We start from the raw sequence: 24,457 nt of genomic DNA on the forward strand, positions 1-24,457 counted from the left end.
AGAAGGCGTTTTGAGGTATGGGTGAACAAGGGAGTGCTTGAGGAGAGGGGGAAGGCCTCAGTGGCAAAGGAGTGATTGCAGAAATTGGCCAAGGGTGGAGCAAGGGAGACAATGTTGTCCTTGATAGTTCTGGAGGAGCAGGGGAGCACCTGTTTGGATGAGACTTTCATAGAACAGACTTGTCTAGAAACCTCATCAGGTGTTATGGGAGAGAAAGAAGAGAGAATGAGGGTATGGAGAGGCGGGGGCAAGGAAGGCCTGAGAGGGGGAGAGGGAGAAGGGTGTAGCATAGAGGGGAGTGAGAACAATATGTGGAGTTTTAGAAATGGAGTGAGTGCCCCCAGTAGGCCTAGAACTAACAATACAGGAGGGGACACCCACAAAAGGGATTACTCGACTATACAAGCTACTGGACAAGGCGCAAATAGAAGACACCCTCCAATACATGAAGGACTGGGAGCGGGACATAGGGGAGGAGATTACACAGGAAGAATGGAGTCAAATCTGGAGGAGGGCTCATAAACTGTCCAAATACACAGCAATTAAAGAATCGGCATACAAACTCTGCTATCGCTGGTATATGCCCCCAAGTAGAATACACAAAATGATCCCCACGTACCCTCCAGAATGTTGGCGACAGTGTGGGGAAAGAGGAGATATGTTCCAAATGTGGTGGTCGTGCCCAAGGATGAAAGTGTACTGGAAAAAAATACTGAGCCTTATCAGAGACATAATGGGCGCCGACCTACCATGGTCCCCAAAAGTCATTCTGCTGGGGGCAGTATCAGAAGGGAAATATGCAGCCTCAGGGAACAGGGCGGCCCTCATAACCCATCTACTGGCGGCAGCGAGGATGACAGTGGCCCAACGGTGGAAGACAGTGGAAGGCCCTACAGCACCATGGTGGTGGGTGAAAGAGTGGGGAGTTATGGCAATGGAGAACATCTGTGGCACAAAATCAGGGACATATCTGACATTTTTGGCCATATGGGAACCCCTTCAGGATTATGTAGGAGAGAGGGAGACTCAATACTTTAAACCCTAGATCCTCAGAAATATCCACATCAGATAAAGACAGCAGAGACTATGGCCGAGGGGCTGGCTCATGGAACTGTTCTGGTTACAAACCAAGGTTTTTGTTTGGTTCGAACAATATTGGGGGTGGGTGGGTAGGGTGGGAGGGGATAGAAAAGTATGAAGACAATACTGGATTTGACGCTAAGGTTCAAGCGTAACTAATATGGGGTTTTTGAGAGTGACAACGTTCATAATACATGTTGTAATTAATGACCAATTATTGTCTTAGTAAAAACGAAAATAAAGTTGGTTAAAAAAAAAAGAAATGGAGTGAGTGGCCAGAAAAGTGCAGAGGGCTAGGGAAGGCAGGGGGGAGGTGGAGACTGCAGTAGGGTTAGTGAGTTCCTTGCAGATTTTGAAAAGTTCAGCCATGCTGTTTGAGGCTGCAGAAATGTGGACTTGGATATAGGACCTTTTCCTCGAGCAAATGGTGAGTCTGTATTGCCTTTGGAACAGGCAGCAGGCCAGTTTGTCAGAGGGTGTGCTTGAAGCGTGCCACTTCCGCTCAGCCGCTCTGCACTTATGTTTCAGAGTAGCCAAGTCGGAGTCAAACCAGGAGTTGCACTTGGAGGCAGGTTCCATGCAGATCTTCATGATAGGGACAAGGATGTCTACAGTGTTGGAGATAGAGAGTTGAAGGTTAGTTAGAGCTATATCCGAGTGAGAGTGAGTGGCAGGAGTTGGGGGGCGTATGAAGGTGGAAGCAAAAGCGGCAACTGACACTCGCTTCATAGGTCGAGTGACATAGAAGGAGGCTGGCAGTGTGGAAGGGGGCTTATCCTAGGGTACAAGGGGGTCAACGTGAGAAGACAGGAAAGCATGATTGGACCAGGAGAGAGGAGTAATGAGAGGATTTGAGATGGGGATGCCTGAAGAGATGAAAGCATCCAAGGTTTGTCTGACTGAGTGTGTCGGACTACAGGAAAGAATGGAGAAGGAAAGAGAGCCACAGAGGTTGCAGAAGAGGCCAGAGGCTGCAGGGGAGTCGAGGTGTATATTGAAGTTTCTCTGGAGGAGAAGCTTGGAGGAGGAGGACAGCAGAGAAGAGGTGAGGTCAGCCCATTCTAAGAGGAAGTGGGAGACCTGGCCAGTGGGCCTGTAGATGGTGGCCAGAGTCAGAGAGAGCGCTGGTGAGACATCAAGCCTGCAGAAAAGGCATTTGAAAGAGGAGTAGACCTGGGTGGGTATGATAGTAAAAGGGAGCCACTCAGGGAAGATTAGGGCCACTCTGCCACTGTGCCGGTTTGGTCTGGGCTCGGAGAGGATCTTGTATCCCTCAGCGAGTACAGTGTCAAAACTTGTGACAGAGTTGGAGGTGAACCACGTCTTGGTGAGTGCGAGGACATCTAGATCAAGGTCTTCGAGGAGGTGGCAGATGTCAGAGGAGTGTTTGACGGCAGAGCGAGAATTGGAGGTAGCTAAGTGGAGCAGGTTGCCACTTTTGAAGGTCTTCCGAGTAGGGGAAAAGTACTGTGGTACACCCGTTGGAAGAGGAAGCAGGGCTAGTGGGATGACAGAAGGAAGAGGGACAGCAGAGGGGAGGAAGTTGATGAGAGACAGAAGACGTTTATTTTTTAAAAATAACCCTAGGCAAACATAACATCATCTCAAAACAATGGCAGTAAAAATGAAAAAATAATAGCATGGTTAAAACTGGTGAAGTGCCCCATATTGTTAAAAGGGTTATACTTTATCAAAATAATTACAATTAAACACTGGGCTCTGTAAATTCCTTCAAATGTAAAACCAGTATTGATTAAAAAAAAGGTGTGTTTACTGAAATAACTATTAAAGCTAAAATTGAGGGACTTTTCAGCCAAGCTTTCAGAAGGGGTTCTGAAGTTTTGAGTAGTTATTACCCTACGTGTTACTGCATAGGCAGTTGAGTAGTTTGGCAGAGGGACAGAGTCTGGGGCAGGGGAACATGCCTATGAGGTATAGGAAATTCACACCAATATATAACATGATTGCATATTACGTTATAATGTAAAATCTTTTTTACAGTCACAGTACTTAATCACTGACCAATTTACATACATTTTAATTTTACATTTTTTTCTAGTAACTCTTCATTTTTGCCTTGGGTTTTATTTATACCATTGTATTACATAGAATCATTCTTGTAACATTTTCAAAGATACATACACATACACACTATTTAGGGAGCAGATGTGTCCACACTAATTTATTGCAAGCTTTGCCGCACATTCTGACATTCACAGTCAATAATTTTTGAATGGCTAACATTGTGCCATCCCTGTCAATAAAAACACTGAATGTGATACCTCATTCGTTTACTTTATGATTATACTGCTTAATAACATTGGGATATGAATGTAGACTCGTTAGGGATAATCCTTTGAGGTTTTAACAGTAACTTTAAATTTGCTTGTGATGAGTGTTGTTTTAATATCTTCATGATATTCATTAAACTAGAAATTGCTCTAAAGCTAGATTCATCTAGTTAAATCAATTGCTTAGGTTAGGTTACATAAGGTTAAATTGGGTCAGGTTAGTTTAGGCAAGAATAGGCTAGAATCTTTCATAAATAGTCCAAGATCCAATACACCACCAAAGCTACGATGCACTTTGCTTGTATGCCTAGCTTTTATATGAGAAAAGTAGGCATTAATACCCTTACCGTATAGTACTGGTATAAGCAATTGCATGTATGTACTTACAGCCCTATCATAGTAACAATAGAGCAGATGTTGCACTTCCTTAGCAGTACACAAAAGCCTTTTTTTCCGTACAGGTTTATTTACATAAATCTTGAAAATAAACAGCCACATGACTATGATTTGCTCACTGTGCTGTGCTATGGTCTAATAATGCAAGAGCTATCTGACCATGTATTACATCCGAAATGTACAGCACAATGCCTGTGGGAAACCATAACTTTGAAAATTGTTCTTATCACCCTTCGAGTTAGAGGATAGGTAAAACAACATTTCTATGACCATATCTTCCTCCCTCATCCTAAATTATTTTAAACCCGTCTAAGTAGCATGAATTGTGATGTTGACTGTCATTGGCTGACATTTGTCTGGATCCCCACCCTCGTTATACCTGAATTCCAGACTGTTTGAATGGAAATTTCCATCCACAATTACTTTAACACTGTCACAAACTGACATTGTACATACAAGGAAGGTTTTGTCGTTAACGGTTTTATAGGAGCAGGGACAAAAGACGTTTGTTCCCATAATGGAAGACTGCGCCACGTTAATTGCCTTTTCTTGTTTCTGAAAAGGTGCAACACCTGCTGTATCCTCAAGAGAGGAACACAGAAGCTGGTCACTCTTCAGGTGAGAGAAAACGGTTCCTTTCAAATGTGGAGGGCTTTCACAGCTTGCTTGATTGTTCTCGTGTGGATATGTGTTCTCTTTCAACCAGTCTACAAGATAAGCCATTTTACAGTCACAGTTCCAAGGGTTTCCATGTAAAATAACAGACATCAAATTCGAATTCTGGTGAATTATGTTCTCATGGATTTTTCTCAACTGGTTATTAGAAAGGTCGATCATCTCCAGAGAAAGGAGGTCTTTAAACATATCTGGATCTAAAGTTGTAAGATTGTTATTATCTAGGTGCAGTCTTGTCAGGCTCAGAAGTCCTCCAAAAACGTCCCTTGGGAGCGCAGTGATCTGATTAGTAGAAAGCGCAATAGTGTGTATACTGCTTAGCCCTTGGAAAACCCCCCTGGGGAGAGTGCTGAGCTTGTTCTTAGCGATTAACAATGTTTTCAAATTTTGCATTGCACCGAAAATTCCCTCTGGTAGTTGTTCAAGAAGATTTCGTTCTAGATTTGCCACAATGAGTTGTGAAAAGGAGGCAAAAACCTCTGCATGTAACTCGCTGATAGAATTGTGTACCAGACTCAACTTTTTCAAGCTGCGAACGTTGGAGAAAATTCCAAGCGGAAGTTGTGTGATGTTATTTCCATCTAAGTAGAGTTCTGAAAGTTCTGAAAGGTCAACAAACACATCAGGGTGAAATTCTGTAATTTTATTATCTTTCAGACTAAGTATGTTAAGGCGACAGGCTTGGCTAAATAGGCCTGCAGGCAGATCGGTTATTTGATTCAGATCCAAATTCAGTTGTTTAAGGTGTTTTAGCTGAGCAAACACTCCATGAGGAAGTTTCTCAATGTTGTTTCCATGTAAATCAAGAACCTCCAATTGTTCAAGTTCATCAAATAATCCCTTTTGAAGCGTTTTGATAAAATTAAAGGTGATAACCAGTTTCTTTAAATTCAAAATGTTGTGAAAAACCCCAGCCTTTATAGATGATAAATGGCCACCTGTAATGCTAATCTCCCCAAGAAGCGGCAAACCCTCAAACGTTCCAGGCACTAGAGAACGCAAAGGATTGTGCAGGAAAACCAATTTCACAAGATGCTTTCTGTTTCTGAAGGACCCAGCTTTCAATACGCTTATGTTGGTTTCCACAAAGACAATTTCTGTGACATTTGTAGGAAATTCTGGTGGGATCTCAGACATTGTCTCTTTGGTACAAAACACCTGAAGGCTCTTGAAGCAGTCACAAGATGGCGGGCAGGTCTGAGAGTACAACCTGAGATGGGCCATAAGGAGGAGTAGCAGGAGAGCTTTGGCCGCCATCTTTAAGAACCTAATGAAAAGGGAACAAGACAAGCATGTTATTTTCACTCATGCAAGTGTGATAAAAAAGTAAATTATATTATATTCAGTATTTAATGATAATATGAAAACATGAAAGCAGTGAGGCAGCCATCATCAGCTCAAATCAAGCAACATCCAACCCTTGTTCAAATCTATTGTTGCCATAGGATATAGCTGTGCTTTGGGAGTACATCTTCTTGGAGAAGTCTTCAGACTAGCTTTCTTGTTCTAGTTCTTCATCATCTGCTCAAGGTAAACGTTTAAATGTTTTCATTATATTAATTCACAAATGTGTCTTTTTTCGTTAAGCTCAATTACGTAATGCCAGTGCGCCTAGGAGATCAGGCTAAAGTCAAACTAGCCTGTCTAGCATTCAAAATGTTTCATCTACCTAAACCATCTTGCCTGACTGATGGCCAGTCTTTTCTCTATCAATTATAAACATGTAACAGTTCATGGGTCCCACACTAATGGTTGTCTGACATACTATGCACATTAATTCCAATAAAAATAGAACGGTGACTCCTTTGTAATATATTCTAGAGTTGTTCTATGTAGTACACCATATAGATAGATGCATGGAAGAACAAATAGACACTGGATTGTTCTGAGATTGGACGATGACATCAAAAAATATAGGCCTGGCATAAACTATAGGCAGCACCCTGACTTGATTGAACATGCCCTTCTCTAAAATTGATGAGATCACAGAAAAACATGCTACAACATTAACCTTCTCGAGCGAGGAAGCCAAGAGAATTCTTGCATTAATTGATGTGACAGAGAACATTGCTGATAAACAGGAGAAACCTGATAGACTTATATTCAAACTTGAACATATTATCAGGCGCGAGATTGCACAAAAATTACATATGACCACACTGGTTGAGTATTATAAATCACAAAGGATACCACGTGACCTTACAGTGTATCTACGTCCAACACTCTGCAAAGATAGCAAAGAATTCATCATTAAATGGGACCAAATTCTTAATAAATGTTCCCTCGATTTAATTTTATTGACGATAGAAGAACAAGCAAAGTCTCTAGACTCGATTGACAAAGACATTTTGGAACTGAAAAGCCAACTCAGTAAACTTAAATCAGAACAAGATTTAACATCTATCTTAGAAGACATCAATGGGAAATTGGAGTCATAAAAAAATGATTTAGAACAGAGCAAGCTTAGAAAGTTAAAAAGAGATACGCTTGATTATCTTAACGACATTGTCTATTCCTGACAATGGTATTACGCCCAACAAAATAACACAAGATTTCTTAATCCATGCACAACCCCTTCCAGTTCAGATAACAGTAGCGACGGGAACATAGGAGAACCAATCGCGCCCAAGAGACCAATACCACACAAACAAGGAGAGCAGGTAATCTCTGGAGAAACAGTGACAGTCCATGTACCTGAAGTTGTTGAGAAGACACCTTTTTCAGAAAAAAAGCAAATTGGATGCAGGAAAAAGGCCATCAAGGCAGAAAAACAAATAGTCAAAGACATTGTAGTCAACATCTCTAGTAAAGGTTTGACCACTAATCAGATGGCCATTTTGAATAAGGGGTTGTCTTTTGTTCCAACTTCCAACACAAGCCTCTTTGATGAGAAAGTTAATTTACATCGCCTGCTGCGAAAGATACGATTGAGGTTTTTCTTTGAAACAAAACCATTGCAAAACGGAACAGATCAAATGGATGACAGACTTGAACTAAAGCCAAAAAGCACATTTGATCCACCTATTCAAAATCCTGCAGTGAATATGTTCAAGCATAAAGTAGAGCAGGATCTCAAGAAGATTGACTATTCTAAAAAATATCCACACAATATGAAGGATCAGCAACTCAAGGAGATTGAGAATGTAGCTAAGAATGAAGAACTAACATTAAAACCTGCAGATAAAGGCAGGGCGATTGTTATAATGGACACCATGTTTTATCACAATAGTTGTATGGAAATGTTAAAGAATCCATCGACATATGTACTCCTGGATCAGACCCCACGTTAAGTATCAGAACTATAATCGAAACAACTGTGGAAAAAGCATACAAGAATGATTGGATTACAGAAAAAACGAAAGCATTTTTGATTAACAAATTCCCTATTATCCCAGTGTTCTATGGATTACCCAAAATCCACAAGGACAAATTGAAGCCACCCCTAAGACTGATTGTGGCGGGTACTGGGAGTATCCTTGATCCACTTGCTACATATGTCAACAAGATCCTACAACCACTTGTACAAGGTATTCCATCGTACTTAAGAGATACCACTGATTTTCTTTAACTGTCTGAAGGAGATTGTTTATCATCTGATTGTATACTGTTTTCGTTTGATGTTTGCAGTTTATACACTTCTATACCTCATAATGAGGGAATAGATGCAATTGAATGGATTTGACTTCAATCAGATAATGTTAAATGTGAAAGATTATTGATCATTGAATGTATCACAATTATCCTGTATAATAATTTCTTCAGGTACAAAGGAAAGTTTTATGCACAGGTGTCGGGCACCTCTATGGGGTCGGCGATGGCACCTGCTTATGCAAACATCTTTATGTATGTATTGGAGAAATTGTATGTATTAGAGAAAGTAGAATGGGCTTCGAAAATATCAATTTGGAAGCCACACATCGACAATATTTTCGGCATATGGTGTGGCTCAAAAGAAGATCTTCAACATTTTTTCGAATATTTAAATGTTGTGCATCCACGCATTAAATTTACAATGGATATTGGAGATCCCACTCTACATTTCTTAGATGTGCAGTTAGCTATTGTGAATACCAGAATTACTACAACAATATATCACAAACCGACAGACGTCAATAACCTTCTTTATTTTGCAAGCTTTCACCTGAAAGCAAGGATGAAAAGCTTACCGTACAGCCAAATATTGTGGCTGATGAGAATCATCTTGGATTCAGCATCCTTCACAACAGAATGCACAGAATTATCTCATAAATTCACCAACAGAGGGTATCCAGATGATGTGTTACAAGAGGCTAAGGCTAGAGGCGCCAAGATAATGAAAGATCAGCTACTTAGTCCTAAACCCAAAAAGGAGTCAAGATTGCTTCTATACATCTCTAATTATATCCAAGACAGAGCTATCACATCAAAAAATTATACAGAAGAACTGGGGAATTTTACATCATAACCCGATCTTGTTGAAGCCATTTCCTGAACCACCAATGATGGTATATAAACGGGGCATGAATCTCTGTGATAAATTGGTAAAAGCCGAAAGGACATTGAATGATGACCAGACCATATTAACATCTAAAAGAAAAGGGACTTTCCCTTGTTTATCATGCAGCCACTGCAACAATGTTCTCAAAGGAGACCACATCAAACACCCACATACAGGTAAAATCTTTATTAGAGATTTTGCCACGTGTAGATCAACAGGGGTTATATACAGCATTAAATGCCCATGTGGGCTTCTATACGTTGGTCAGACATCCAGATCGGCCCGCGAACGATGGACAGAACACAAATAGAACATTTGTTGTAAGAATGAAAAATCACCGGTGGCCAGACACTTCATGGCACAGAGACACTCCATTGCGCAAATCTAATTTAAAATTTAACATTCTTGAAGTAGTGAGACGATCTCTTAGAGGGGGAGACTACAACACTCAACTCAGACAGTGGGAGATGTTCTGGATTGACTTACTAGACGCAGTCAATCCTAAAGAAATGAACGAGGATTTCTAATTAAATTGCTTTATCTTATCTCCTATGGGTATACTGATGATGGGGATCCATTCTTTTGGGTTAACTAAAGGGGAAGAACAATTGATGTACTGAGGTAGATGAGTATTACTTCACTTTTACATCTGAACTATGCAAATAGTATGTCAAAGTGAGTTAATCTTTTCATGCGAACTATGGAAATATAGTGGCAAAGAGAGATTTTGGCCCTCATAGATGACCTACTTAGTGAATACTCTATTTTGCACATGTTGTGCAGTTGACACTGGTGTGAACTGTTTTTCATATTGAATTTAAGCACTTCAAAGGTTAGATTTCCTCAGTGACTATTCGTTTAATTCCCATTTAGGATAATGACTCATTCTACATGACTGCCTGTCATGGAATAGATATGCAGGATGTCTCTCTAGGTGACGTCATGCTCCAAGATGCGTGTTTTTTGCACTGGTCTATAGATTGCTATACCGATGTATAGTTTACCGTGTTCATTGGAGTATCCAGGGTAATTAGGAACTCTTCAGTTAAAATATGGGTAGTTAATAAGATGATTCATTAAACATGGGCACTGACCATTGAATATACAATTATTTTATGTGCGTATCCATGGTAATTTGAAATTCTTTGGCTAAAAAACAGGAAGTTAATTAAACGATTCACTTAATATGGCTGCTGACCATTGAACATATCCGTCTAGTTCTTCACTAGACGACGTCACGCGTTCTCTAAATCTACACGAGATACATCACGTGATTGATCACCTGACAACTTGATTTCCGGGTTCGACAGAGACCGAAAGCGATACAGACCAGAACGCATACTTTACGATCGAAGGTATCTTAGATTTATAGGAAGTAGAACTGTTTCCACGAAAACTCGGTTCATGGAGGAAATATATGTTAATATGGACACAATATGTGTGTGCCATCTAGATACTTGGAACGGAAATGGTGATTTACACAAGTACACATCTGTCGTTTTAGGTAGCGTTTATCTGAAAGCATTATTGGACTCTATCATCGGCCACCAAGTCTGGAGGGGAGAATTTCTACATTAGCTAAAGCCCGCCTGGATTCACAGGTAGGGATGCGACCCTTTAAACACCTGCTCTAACTATTATACCTACGCAATACATCACTTAGTGAATTATCTCCGGTTCTTCTAGATAGGATACCGGATGTTGGATAATACCTGCGTACAGTTCAAAAGTGGATGGATGCACTTTGAGGGTGCTACGCAGATGAACATGTTGATGCACTTCAACACAAGATAGACACGCCATCCTGTGGTTCACAGGTAGGTGTGGAATAGTGCGATTAGCAACTAAACACTGAGTAGTCATTATGAACATGGTGTCTTAAGACTTGTTCTTCTTGGGAATAGGTGCAGACCACAGTGGCACCAAAATGGGGGTAGGCTATTTGACATCACCAATTATAATGAGCTACAATAGTCCTCTTTTTAGGGGCTGTGTGGGTGAGGACAATGAAATACAAAATCTAAAGAATCCCACAAACCAGCATCCTTCCCGTGCTGTTCAGAGTGAGTTACCCAGATGCATATAAACTTGCTCATGCACGCCCCTTAACCAAAAAGCGGGCGAATAACCATGTAATTATGAAAAATATACATATTTTAATGTTTATCAAAAACACATCACATTCACAATACATTTTTCTTAAAAACAACACAACAGAGTGATCCAAACACATTCTGAACCACGTATCTCTGTGTATACATATTACACAACTTCTACAAATGGCATAGAAGCTGACACTTCAAAAACCTTTCCTATGCCTAACTGTGGGGTATTTTTATATTTTGACCACCACTGTTACTGATGCCCTCCCTGCTTTCTACGGGCAAAAGGCTGTGCCAACACTTCAAGAATGTGTTTCTAGAACCAACATAGAGCTTTATCATGAGAATATACCAGAAATTCATCCACATTGTATATTCTGTTGGTGCTGTCTTCAGGGCACTTAGTCTTTATACATGTTCTGGTTTTCACGTATATCATCACGTATCAGTTTGCCAAAATTTCAATATTTCTAAAAAACAAACAAACATTGAATCTTAAAAACATGGTTTCTTTACCTTTGTGCATAACAAGTAATACATCACATCTATTTCAACTTCATCTCTATTTTCAGTGCAAACAGCAGGGTTTATTTCTTCGTGGTGTTATTACTGCCCACTTACACTCAATATTTCAACATTTTGCATGTCCTAATTCTTTTACAACAATCTCATTGGAATGAGGCAATACCCAATTCATATCCACATTATCTCATCTTCCTACTAGTTTAATTTGTTAACCACAGGAGGGAAATTACCTCTGTCATCTCTCAAAGGCTTTCTATGGACTGTGCAGTTCTTGCTTTCTCAATTTTATGATCTTCACTACTCGCAAATAGGTTCTACAGAAAAAGAGAAACATATCCCTGTCCTGTCATTTCCAATATTATAATGGATCATCAACCCAAAATATTCCACACTTCATGAGTGCTTACCTATTGCGAAATCTGAATCATTCCAATGAGATTGTTGTAAAAGAATTAGGACATGCAAAATGTTGAAATATTGAGTGTAAGTGGGCAGTAATAACACCACGAAGAAATAAACCCTGCTGTTTGCACTGAAAATAGAGATGAAGTTGAAATAGATGTGATGTATTACTTGTTATGCACAAAGGTAAAGAAACCATGTTTTTAAGATTCAATGTTTGTTTGTTTTTTTGAAATATTGAAATTTTGGCAAACTGATACGTGATGATATACGTGAAAACCAGAACATGTATAAAGACTAAGTGCCCTGAAGACAGCACCAACAGAATATACAATGTGGATGAATTTCTGGTATATTCTCATGATAAAGCTCTATGTTGGTTCTAGAAACACATTCTTGAAGTGTTGGCACAGCCTTTTGCCCGTAGAAAGCAGGGAGGGCATCAGTAACAGTGGTGGTCAAAATATAAAAATACCCCACAGTTAGGCATAGGAAATGTTTTTGAAGTGTCAGCTTCTATGCCATTTGTAGAAGTTGTGGAATATCTATACACAGAGATATGTGGTTCAGAATGTGTTTGGATCACTCTGTTGTGTTGTTTTTAAGAAAAATGTATTGTGAATGTGTTTTTGATAAACATTAAAATATGTATATTTTTGATAATTACATGGTTATTCGCCCGTTTTTTAGTTAAGGGGCGTACATGAGCAAGTTTATATGCATCTAGGGTAACTCACTCTGAACAGCAAGGGAAGGAAGCTGGTTTGTGGGATTCTTTAGACTTTGGCTATTTGACATTATACACTCAGAGGTCGAAGGTGCAGGAAATATTCAGATAGTAATCTGCATGATAGAATGAATTGGTGGTTCACTATTCCCTACTAACAAGGAAAATCAGTGATCTCACACATATGAAATGAGCCGATCATGACGGCACTTCGCTATTTACACTTCATATTTCTGGTATCCACAATATCTAGCACAGAGTGGCCGAGCTCGAACCTCATATCTAATGCTTACCAGAACATGTGTATCAAATAACTTCACTTAGGAGACAATGTTGTTGGGATCATGGCACCAATGAGGCGAGAGTATCCCATTTATGCATGTAAGAATTGTGGAACTTGGAATGAAACATAAGCCTGATAGGGTTTTATATGTTATTTCACAGTTAATTGCTCCTGAAGAAGGGGTGTATCCGTGAAACGCGTTGAGCTTCGAGTCCTTCGGTTACAAGATTTACTTTGTTTCCTCCCATTGGACGGGAGAATAATTATATGATGTATGGAATATATGTGATTGTATATTCAGAAGCTATGTTTTGAAATGTATGTGTGCTGTTAATACAGTGTTGTTCATTTATCATTAGACCACAAGTACATTTATGAAATGTGAAAAAAAGTGTTGACTGGATTTTCAGTTTGAATGGTGTACAGGTGACGGGAGTGTCTCAAGTGGTAGACACTTTTTCTGCATTGCTCAAAAACTATTTCACAGACAAACATAACATGCTACTCACGAGAGCCCAAAGCGTGGGCAATGTCATTAGTCCCATTTTTCTGAAAGAACAGTCTGACAGACTTACTAGCACAGTCTGTACATAGATGCTTCCATCTATGCTTGCTGTCCATTGTGCTTCCATAAATGTGGTACGTGCAATTTCTGCAAATATGCACTAAACAAAATCACCAGTAAAATTACACACAATGGCAGCAATATTTACATACAAGGATTTATTAATTGCAGATCTAACTACATAGTTCATTGGATTGTTTGTGCTTGCCAGAAATATTACATTAGCAGCACCAAACGCGAATTGAGGTTTTGAATAAGAGAACATTTATATGGTATCAGAATGCAAAACACATTGAACTCTCTTGTCAACCATTGGAATCAAGAACATGGGGGTCAAGATCCAAGCTGGATCAGATTTTTTGGTATTCAACATTTCAAACACAGTATCAGATGTGATAATATATTACTAGCAATGAGACAAAAAGAAGCTAGATGGATTTTTGAGTTACAGGCCATTAAAGAAGGCCTGAACACGGATCATGAACTGCATGTGTTTATTAACCCTTGTATTGTCAGGAATAATTGTTCATGTGTTATAGACTGGTTGATGCTCTCCATTACCACGAATCTTGTTCAGCAAGCCATGGGAAGTGTTGGTGCAGCTCAGCAGGGCAACAATATGTTTACTTTGACTATCTGTACCATTTGCAGACATGGATCACATACCATGCTCTGTTCATGAACTGTCAGCTTTGGGTGATAGCACAATTCCAACATTACAGGAATATATGTACTTATTTCAGCCATATTTCAATAGGGTGCCTGCCTTTTACAGAGTAGCACTCAGGACAACACATAGATTTCTATTGGGGAAGCAGAATGATCTCCCCAGTGGTGCTTATACCCTCAACACAAGATTTGAAGCACTTTGGGCCACCTGACAGTCAGGACATGGGTCACTGGCGAAATTAAATAATTAATTATCTCCGCTGCTATAGCATCGGATTACTCGCACACACGGATAATGAACCACGTTTATTCAACACGTAAAAACTCTTTGAATAAACTAACATTGATCCCATGGGTTAACATTTTGCCACAACCCATTATCATACTATGAGGGAATATTGTGTAATTACTACCATTTTACTTTAACATGTGCCAATATGGCACCCAGTCTTATCACAGCAAGACCAATGGCACTTAAGTTAGTCCCTCTTCAGTTTTTACCATAACCAAGTTTATGTTGCTGGGCAACTGATTCCAGTCTGACACGGCTATCACACTGCTGGACACCGTCTCTCTCGCAATCTAATTACTATCTCTCAGCGATCACTAAGTAGGGTAAGTAAGCCTGGAGTTTATCAGCCTTCCCTAGTAAATTGTCTCCCAATTATTATATAAGCAGCACTATACATTAACTAAGACACTGCTCTCATGTTCAGGCTGTCAGTTGCAGCGTTTTAATTCTTCACTGCAGCACCATTACGAGCAGCCCCATCACGTAGCACCGGTGAACTGTGGAGAACTTAGCAGTCCTCACTCCACGGGTTGGGTGAGTAAGGATCATGATACCATTTTGGAACCCTTGATGCATAACACTGGCATCTGAATGTGTTGCACTAAGGGACCCATTACATTGTTCTTCAGGTCCAACCCAGTTCTCAAGCTAGTCTGTTACCATTTTATGTTGGCAGTATCCGTGCACCGACTAGATGTCATTCCTGCCACTTCAAACTGAGTAAGTGACGACTGAAAATTGTATCTATTCTCAATATGGAATTTTTCATCTGCCTTTGGCCTATCACAATCCCTGGCAGTAATGATATGATATGATATGACATGACATGTATAAAGCGCCTATACACAAGTGTTTCAAGGTACGACAAGGCAAGGGAGGGGAATCAAAGGGAGGACAAAGACAACAATCTTACTAGGTCTAATGACAGGCCACAGGATCAAAAACAAGTAGTGCATCCAGCAGGTGGCAGTGCAAGGGTTGAGTGCAAACAAGTGTCTGATAAGTGCAGGTAAAGGGACTGCAGGGTTGCAGATACAAAAGTAGAAGGGTTGCTAGCAGGCAGTGCAGGTGTGCAACTGGGCGTTCATGGACCTGGGCCCGAAGTTCAGAGGGTAACCAGGTGACCAGTGCAGTTTCAAAGAGGAGATCAGCAGGGAAGTGGAAGATAGAAGGCAGAAGCAAAGAGAAAAGTCTTGAGATTCTCCCGGAACCTGAGATGGTTCTGCTCAAGTTTCAGAGAGGCAGAGAGGCTGTTCCAGAGTGAGGCGCCAGCAGAAGAGAGAGATCTGCCCCTGACTCGTTGCTTGGAGAAGCGCCTGACTCTCAGGGAGTTGGAGGTGGCGGAGCAGAGAGCTCGAGAAGGAAGGTATTTCTGAAGAGAGAGTTGGAGCTATTGTAGTCCCATGCCCCTGAAGGCCTTGTGGACAATGCAAAGGGTCTTGTAGGTTAATACCTATATCTTACGTTACCCTGTCCTACAGGATACAAGAAATTATTGTTGCTAGAGGTATGAAACGGCCAGTACTCAACACACTTCACACTGAACTATCAATATGGGGGGATCGGATTGAGAAACTGCCTTGCACTGCCAACTTTTAATAACAAGTTATATCTAACTTGCAACATGGATGTCAGGATTATGTTTAACATACCCAATTCAGGTGCTACAAACTCATTTCCTTCGCACATACTCCAGTTTTCCCAGACAACCCAAATTGGTGATGTACTAATATATTAACACCTGCCTTTAAGCAGTGAACAATTCCCACGACCTTGCTTAAGAATGATCACACATTAACAAGAAATGGAGAAACTAAGCAATATTGCTAACAGGCACTAGGACATTTTAGCTTAAGACAACTGCATACACACCTATGTAAATGCATGATCAAGCTTTTTAAAGTCATTGCTTATCTCTCTCACTGTGTTTCTCTTTGGTGTGCGTCGTTAGTTTCCATTGTTTGTCATGCATTTGTATAATGATTTATTTGTGGTTTAGAAAATGCACACATCAGTAACAGCCCTGAAGAAGAACCTTGTTCGAAACACGTGATGGCTGAATAGATGTGCTTTTTAAATTTTTGTTTGCCTTGAACCAGTTGCACCAATACCGTGCGCAATTCATTGCAACTATGTATAATGGCTGAATATGCTTTTTGTTTCTTCTGTTTGGCTTGAATCTTTTTGTTAAAATTGTTTGTAATTCATTGAGTACAAGCCAAATGCTGGTTGAATTTATGTGTTCTTTGGATATTTTCTTGTTTACCTTGAACCGGCTTTACTAACACACTGAGCCTCATTCCGAGTCCGGCGCTAACCAATGGCGGTAGTAGCGCCTTGGTCGGCACCGGACCCGTACCGGCACCGCCCTGGTGGAATGGGAAAATACCTCCCTATTCCGAGTTGACCAGGGCGGTAATTTCCCATTCCCAAATGAGCCCCCAAAAGACTCAATGGGAATGGGGAAATTGCAAATAACGGTGACCGTACTTTACGGTCACCGTTATTGGCTAAAAAGCCCCTTTGCGCCCTGGTCCCTAACGCCTGCTAAAAGCAGGCATTAAGGACGAGGGCGCAAAGGGAACTCGGAATGTGGCGGTAAGGGATTACCGGCACCGGTCTCGTTAACAGTGACCGGTATCCCTTACCGCCATACTCGGAATGAGGCCCATTGTGGAACTCACTTATAACATGCTGAATGTTGTAAATTGTTTTTTGTTTTCTTACTGAAGAATTATCATCATGCTTAATACATTAACAAAACAATGACAACAATAGGTACTTGACTCTTTTGATTTTTTGAACGATGCACACAGAGAGACTTTTAGTTAGTGTATTTGTAACAAATAGCTTAAGGTCATAACTGTGAAGATACATCATTTTGCTAACAAGGCTTACAACAAGAGCTGAAGCCATACTTACAATAACATCTAAACATCACAACAAGTAAGAGTAGAAGACAAGGGAGGTGCCCACACGGGGATCATAGGATACTGACAAGACAAAACGCACAATAAGAGACAATGATTTTAAAAAGTTCCAACTGCCTCTTATGATTCCTTCCATGTGATATATCCATATTTTCATATCATTCATTTTATTTCTGTAATGCTTTGTGTTATGTTCAGCTTTTGTCCACATTGTTTTCGATGGTGAACTTTAAATGGGTGTTCCCAATAGCAATGGACAGCCACTTCTTCCTCCCTATAGTTGCAAACCCAGCCTTCTCTAATGTCCTTTCAGAGGAAACTGACAACTTTCTTCATCCGCAGCTTCTTGAGAAACCACTGGCCCCCAAACCCACCATGATGTACCTCATTGTCAGGTGTATCGTCTTGCCTGTACGGCTGCTCTTTTCTGGATACAACTAATCACAAGTGCTCACCAGTCATGCTTCACAAGCCATTGAAATACCTGCATCCCCAATCAACAGCTACAATTAATCACTCAATGTAATGCACTCGAAAGCAGAATTCAACCTCCGTAGACCTCAAATGCCTCTGTAAATATTAATATTGCCTCATCAAGTGCAAATGATTTTTGAAATCTTTACCCGCGCATGTTTCTTAGACGCTAAAGCCCCAACCATGCTCCCCTCAGCTCACCTGCATACAATTTTGGAATCAGTCTTAATACTGAACACTTATCCTGACTCCACAATTAAAAATCCATCCCAGTGTACCTGATCAAGGCATGCTCCCTGCCATAATGTATCCGAGGATACTGTAATATGGCTGCAGGAACACTCAAAGCCATCCCTCACTTTGGCTCTGCCAGAAGGCTATGAAATCTTAAATATTGATAGAGGGTGTGGCTGCAGAGGGTGCATCTTTGATTTTCAAGTCCTCAATGAACATTTGTATGTGCTCTTGTGCCACTGTAGCAGGGTGAAATATTCTTAGCATCAAGTCTATGGCCAGAAATGTCTCATTATTCCATATGGTTGGGACCTACCAATGGATGAATTGAGGTGATAATGCCAGCTCTCTTAATACCATTATTCCTTTCCTGAGTGTGCCCAATAAGCTTGTGGCTGAAGAGGGCATAAACCTGTATGTTGGGTTGGGGGCAGGATGAGGGTTATTTGTGGAAGGAACTTTGACATTCACTCAGCAGTTCTCTGACCGAGACTTTCATTTTTCCACAATCGACCAGTCTTGGAAAAATTCCGGAACACTGTATTTATTCACAACAAGAGATTTATGGTAGTGTCTCAAATCCACAACCTTGGACAGTGCATAGTACTCAGTAAAGTAGTGTTGCATATTAAGAAGAAGCAGGTAATGCCAAAGTAACGCCTCATGTGTGAACAAGATTTCAGATTTCTTAGAAACCAGCAGTTTAGATTAAAGGCTGTTCTTCTAGCATATTTAAAGACTTAACTTCTTCTATTGAAAGCTCACAGAAAGAAAGGCTGCATATTTCGTGATAAAGACCATAGCCTAGGAGAGATATCCTCATGTAGTAACATAAAGGGTAATGTTGTGCAAAGTTGTACTCATCCTCTGAGGAGTAATTGGAATTAGTTTTTGTCCTTTTTTCTTCATCTCCAAGTTCTTGGCGGCAATGTCCAGATAAACTATGATGTTAGACCTTGGGCGGCAAAAGCTTAAGTGACGAAATCAGGGCATACCCATTGTTTGACTTCCTGTCTTCCTGCAGAGTGCCACAAGGTGTTTGGCGCATCTGGAATTTGGTATTTTATCCAATTTCTCTTTGACCCTGGGGAGGCCTAGTTCTCTGCAGTTTTGATTTAGCGATGGATCCTTTCTTCAAGGGATCTGTGGGGATAACAGCAGCTCTTCAGAGAGCAGCAATTCCGGACCTGGCAGTATGAAACACCCACATTTATTTTCTCCACCCGAGCCATCATTGATTCTGAGGAGATTTCCTTGGAATTATTGGGTCAGATGTTGAAAGATTTACGCAGAGAGGTGAAAGCCTCTCATAAGGAAAATCAAGCTCTTGGGCAGAAATTAAATGCTTCTGACAAAAACACAAGTGGTGAATACCCTGCAGTTAGCAGTGCCTCATATCATACTGCATCCATCCTTGTTTGTGATAGACAACATTAAGTCTTGTGGTCCTGCTGTGCTGGAGTCAGTAGCAATTTCAGAGCTGGTCATTTTCCAAGACAGTAGGAATCGGCATAGGTAGAGCAGGTTAGGGCGGTAGATAGGACAAAGCTTTAATCTAGGCTCCTTACTGAGGGAGTGTGCAAAGCATTGGAAGTCCTGAAAAACACTGGAAGAGGTTCATATTTGAATGGATTGATGCTCTGCAAGTGAAAGTAAATTTTAATTTACCATTGCTCAGCCTACACAATCCTGAACTGGGTTGGGAGCAGAGGTCAATTCAGTTTAAGCCTGACTTCTGAAAATAGTGTTGCCATAAGAAAGGGAGTTTATTGTCTGAGTAGGCAAGAGGTGATGAGTGTTTGTCGCTCTGGGGGCAGATTTCATCAGCACAGTGATGGGTGAATAACTTAGGTATTATCAAGAGTTTTGGGTTATTTACAATGAGGTTGAGGTAAGGGAATTTCCCCCACAACATTCTAATGCCTATAAGATTGTGTTAGAGTCTGGGGAATCTGTTCCCTGTGCTATGATCCATGCCCTCACTGAAAAAGAGGATGAATATCCTAAGCAGTCTCTCTGAGAACCTGGTCAAGGGTATACTAGACATTTGCAATCTCCTCCCATTTCACCCTTGTTCTTTGTGTCCAAAAAGGATGGAGGGTTGAGAAACTGCATAGACTAAAGAGCATTAAATGGGATAACAGTTGAGAAAAGATAGACCCTTCCCTTAATCTCTGTGATGCTTAATCAGATTTAGCCTGCTACAATCTTCATGCAGTTAGATTTGTGAATAGCTTACCATCTTGTGAGGGTTTGAGAGGGGCATGAATGCACGACAAGTTTGGCATTTATGAATACCAAATTATGCCTTGTGTTGTGTGTAATGCCCTTGTAGCCTTTCAGTTCTGTTTTGAACAAGGTGCTCTGGAAACTTTCAAGCATTTTTGTTGTAGTGTGCATCTATGATAGCATAATATATTGACATGACTTAGTCTAATATCAGGTACATGTGCATTCAGTATTACAGAAGCTGAGGGAGAACAAGCTGTATACTAAACTTGCAGAGAGTCCTTTCCAAAGTGAGTCTAGGGATGTATTCATAAAAGGTATGGGTTGTAGATATTGGCTCAATCCAACTTCTTTAGAAGATGTACAGCATTTTTTGGGATTTAGAATTTTTTTTTTTTACTTGTTTCATCAAGGATTATTCACATCAAATGGTCTGCATCGTTCGGTGACTCAAGTAGGAAGAAGAGGCGTTTTAAGGTCTGACAAAACCATTCACTTTAAGGTACACATGTCAAACAGCCTTTTTTGTGGAGGCAGATGCGTGTAACCTGGCCTACCTCCAGTGGTCTCTGAGTATCGAAAATTGACCCCTGCAGAAATCAATTATACCATTTCTAACTGTGAACGTGTCACTACCATGGCAGAATTTTGAAGTGCCGTGCCTACTAGTTGGGAGTTACAAATACTGTTAAGGTTCTGACCATTGTATCTGCTGTTTCTACAATGAGTTAAGACTTTCATCCCAAGCCTGTTAAACTGGTCGTTATTTCTTTTGGAGTATGATTTTGTCATGTCTTTTGAGCTGGGACTACAGCATGGGAAGGCAGATCCTCCAGCTACACAACTAGCCTGAAGTAAAAAGGGAACGGTTGAGGAACCCTGCCCCTCAATCTTTTAAAAACATTTTGTAGCTCGGTTTGACACAACCTTTAGTGTTCTTGGGAAACAGTTGTTGGTCTTTGGAACACGTTCAGAAATAGGGAATCTATGTGATCACTGCACCGCCCGCAATTCCGCCGACAAAAATGTCAACTACAATTACAGCGCAGCGCAGTGATTGGATAGATCACTTTTGCCCACCTGCTGCAGCCCGCAATCCTCAAAACTGCACCCCCCGCTTGCCTTTACTGCAGTGCACTTCTGTGTGCCCTGCCGACATCCTTGTACCCCCTGCAGTATGAGTTCCTCTCACTTGCGTGGGTCGGTGCTGACGCACAAGGTCCTTTCTGTATCTTATCCGCCGCTTAGCGTAATGGTAAGTGAGGGACACCCCCGCAACCCCGGACTCCTGTTACTGCATCCAACGAGAGTGGGGGACACCCCCGCAAACCCTGCTCTGCTTGGGCGCAGTAGAGGGGTCCGGATATTTGTGCCGCACTCAGGCGCAATGTTAGTAATGTCGCCACAATTGTGGCAACATTTTGGTACGATTCCGAAATAGGCATGCCATGATCCAGTGAATAAAGTTAAGGAGGGTTTGCCTTACCTGGATGCTAAACTATACCTTCCTTTAGAGGACTTGAAGGAACAGGAATTGTGGGGATGTCCCGATTCAGTGTTAGCTGGCCATCTAAGTTTTTGTAATACTTTGGAACTTCTTTGAAGGTAATTCTGGTGGGAATAGATATGCAAAGACATATTTAATCTTGTGAAGACATGTAAGATTTGTGCTGGGGCTACATCTGTAGGGCTACAGACTCATTGGCGGTGCCACCTATACACTGCCATTCGCTGTCATTAGACTTTATAGTAGATCTACCCAAGAACCAGGTTGTTCCACAATGTAAGTGTAGTTGACATCTTAACCAAAGTCGTTCATTTCATACCAATTAAGCAGTTTCAGCTTCAAGCTTTTTTTCAGAAAGTGGTTTGACTACATGGTTTACCATCTCATTTGGTGTCTGACAGGGGGAGCCCATGAATTTAAAAATTCAGGAGATCTTTCTGTAAAGAGTTGAGAAAGGAGGTTCACCTTTCATCGGGTTTTCACCCTAAACGTAATGGTGATGCAGAGCAAGTATATCAGGAGCTTGAAGCATATCTCTGGTGTTATTTGAATGCTAGAACCGGATTGGTAGGCTTGATTTGATTGATTTGATTAGCTGAATTATGCCGCAATATCTGCATCAACGACTCTATTGCCATGACTATGTTCTTCTGTTAATGTTAATGTTAAAGGATATTTGTACCGTGCACTATCACCACCGGAGTGGTCCCCAGGCACTCTGGCGGATCCAAAAAGGAAAAAGGGTGTGGGGGTAAAGTTAGTCGGAGCGAGCGGGATCAGTGTAAGAGCACAGTGACGTGCTGTTGGCAGCTTGAGCTCAGTTAACACTGTTTGCTGAGCTTGGGGTGCTTTACCGTTCGGTACCCGTCGTGTGCTGGTGTGCAAAGTTATGTGTGGTTTGTTTTGTTGTTGTGGTGTAGTGACGTTTGTGCGGTTTGTTGTGCTTTAGGTTGTGTTTGTGTTTGGTTAGAGTTTGAGGGGTGTATGCAGGGGTTAAATTGTTAGTGGGTAGGTTATGGGCCTCACTATATAGAGGTGATGTGTGCTAAATTCAACGTTCTTTCTAGGTGTGACTCGTGAATAACTCTGCATTACTATCTAAATCCAGCCTGGCTAGCATTCACAGTCCTGTCTATATATGATGCATGCCCAATATTCACTATTGTATCCAGATGTGCTGTTACCTACCTCTGGGTCTGTCTAGATGCAAATCTAGCTAGCATATAGGATTCTATTTAAAGGTGGCAGTGTTAATATTCCCAGTGCAGTCTAGATGTGGCAGTGGCTAACACTCGCTATACCATCCAGATGTGGCACTGGCCGGCATCCACAATCCTCCCCTGATGCGATGCAGGTCAATGTTCATAATTCTATCCAGGCGCTTGCCAACATTTGCCCTTCATTTTAAGTGTGGGATTGCTAATCTTCAAATTCCTATCTGGATGCGACGTAGGTTAATGTTTACCATTCTAACTGAGTGTTGTATTTGCTATCATTCACAATTCTGTCTGAGTCAGGCGCCGGCTAATGTTCACGATTCAGTCTGAATGTGGTAGTTGCTATCATTCACAATTCCATCTGGGTCCGGAACAGGCTAACATTCACATTTCCGTCTTAATGTGGTACTTGCCAACACTTTCAATTCCATTCAAGTATGGCACTTGGTGACGTTCATAGAGTGGGTGAGGTTATTGGATAGTGTTGGGAATGTATGCTGATTTTGTCCTCATGGGTTTGTCGCTTGTGTTCGGTTCCACCTAGCGTTGTCTCTCTTGTTGTTGTAGGAGTTTCCCTTGATTTCCCTTAGTCAGTTCTGGGTGTTGCCTGTGTCATCATATATTCTGTCAGTCTGTTCTTTTTGTTTCCTGTTTGATTGTTCAGTTGTTTCAATTTGGTTCTGAGGTGTTGAAGAGCCAGGTTTTCAGTAGTTTTCTAAATTGTAGGAAGTCTTTGGTGTTTCTTATTTCCTTTGGGATGTTGTTCCAGGTTTTTGCGGCCAGGTGGGATAAGGAGGAGCCCCATAGTTTTTTCCTGATGTATGGTTTTGCTTGCAGGTGGATTTTATTGCTTGATATGAGGAGTCTCGTTGGCTTGAAGATTGTTCTTTTCTTTTGTAGGAATTCAGCTCCTTGTCTGCTGATTGCCCTGTGTGTTATGCACATTGTTTTGAAGATAATACAATGTTTGATTGGGAGCCAATGTAGTATTTGCAGTGCTGGAGTGATGTGGTCTCTTCTGGATAGTTTGAGGAGGAGTCTGGCTGCTGCATTTTGGATGCGTTGTAGTTTCTTCAGGAGGTGTTCTGGAATCCCGAGGTAGAGGCAACCTCGAATATCACCCTTGTTTCCTTGAGAAGTTGAGAGGGCCACACAAGGTTGTTCTAGCCCTGATGTAGAAAGTATTCTTCAGGTAATGAAAGAAAATCTTCAAAGAGCTAATGCTGCACTACATGAGAGTAAAACGAACTTTGAAAAATATCCGGCAGGGGTCTGTGGTTGTAAATATAATATCTTAGGATGAAAGAGGAGAACAAATTGAGCTCCAGCATCGGCCAATTCACTAGAGAAAGGGTGATTAGTCTTGTGGCAAAGCAATTATT

At 41.0% G+C, this 24,457-nt stretch overlaps 1 protein-coding gene across 1 annotated transcript in view; it reads right to left on the reverse strand.

Moving 5' to 3' along the window:
- Nucleotides 1-3,041: 3,041 nt before the first annotated feature.
- The window catches only part of LOC138492940 (uncharacterized), a 334,933-nt gene continuing 313,517 nt past the window's right edge, over nucleotides 3,042-24,457 (reverse strand). Inside the window, exon 14 of the mRNA XM_069620230.1 lies at nucleotides 3,042-5,709. Coding sequence (XP_069476331.1) covers nucleotides 4,077-5,709 — 1,633 coding nt within the window. The 3' untranslated portion in view covers nucleotides 3,042-4,076. The remainder of the gene's footprint in view (nucleotides 5,710-24,457) is intronic.

This window comes from Ambystoma mexicanum, chromosome 10 (genome assembly GCF_040938575.1).
Source record: "Ambystoma mexicanum isolate Mex_15411 chromosome 10, UKY_AmexF1_1, whole genome shotgun sequence".
In the NCBI taxonomy this organism is placed as follows: Eukaryota; Metazoa; Chordata; class Amphibia; order Caudata; family Ambystomatidae; genus Ambystoma; species Ambystoma mexicanum.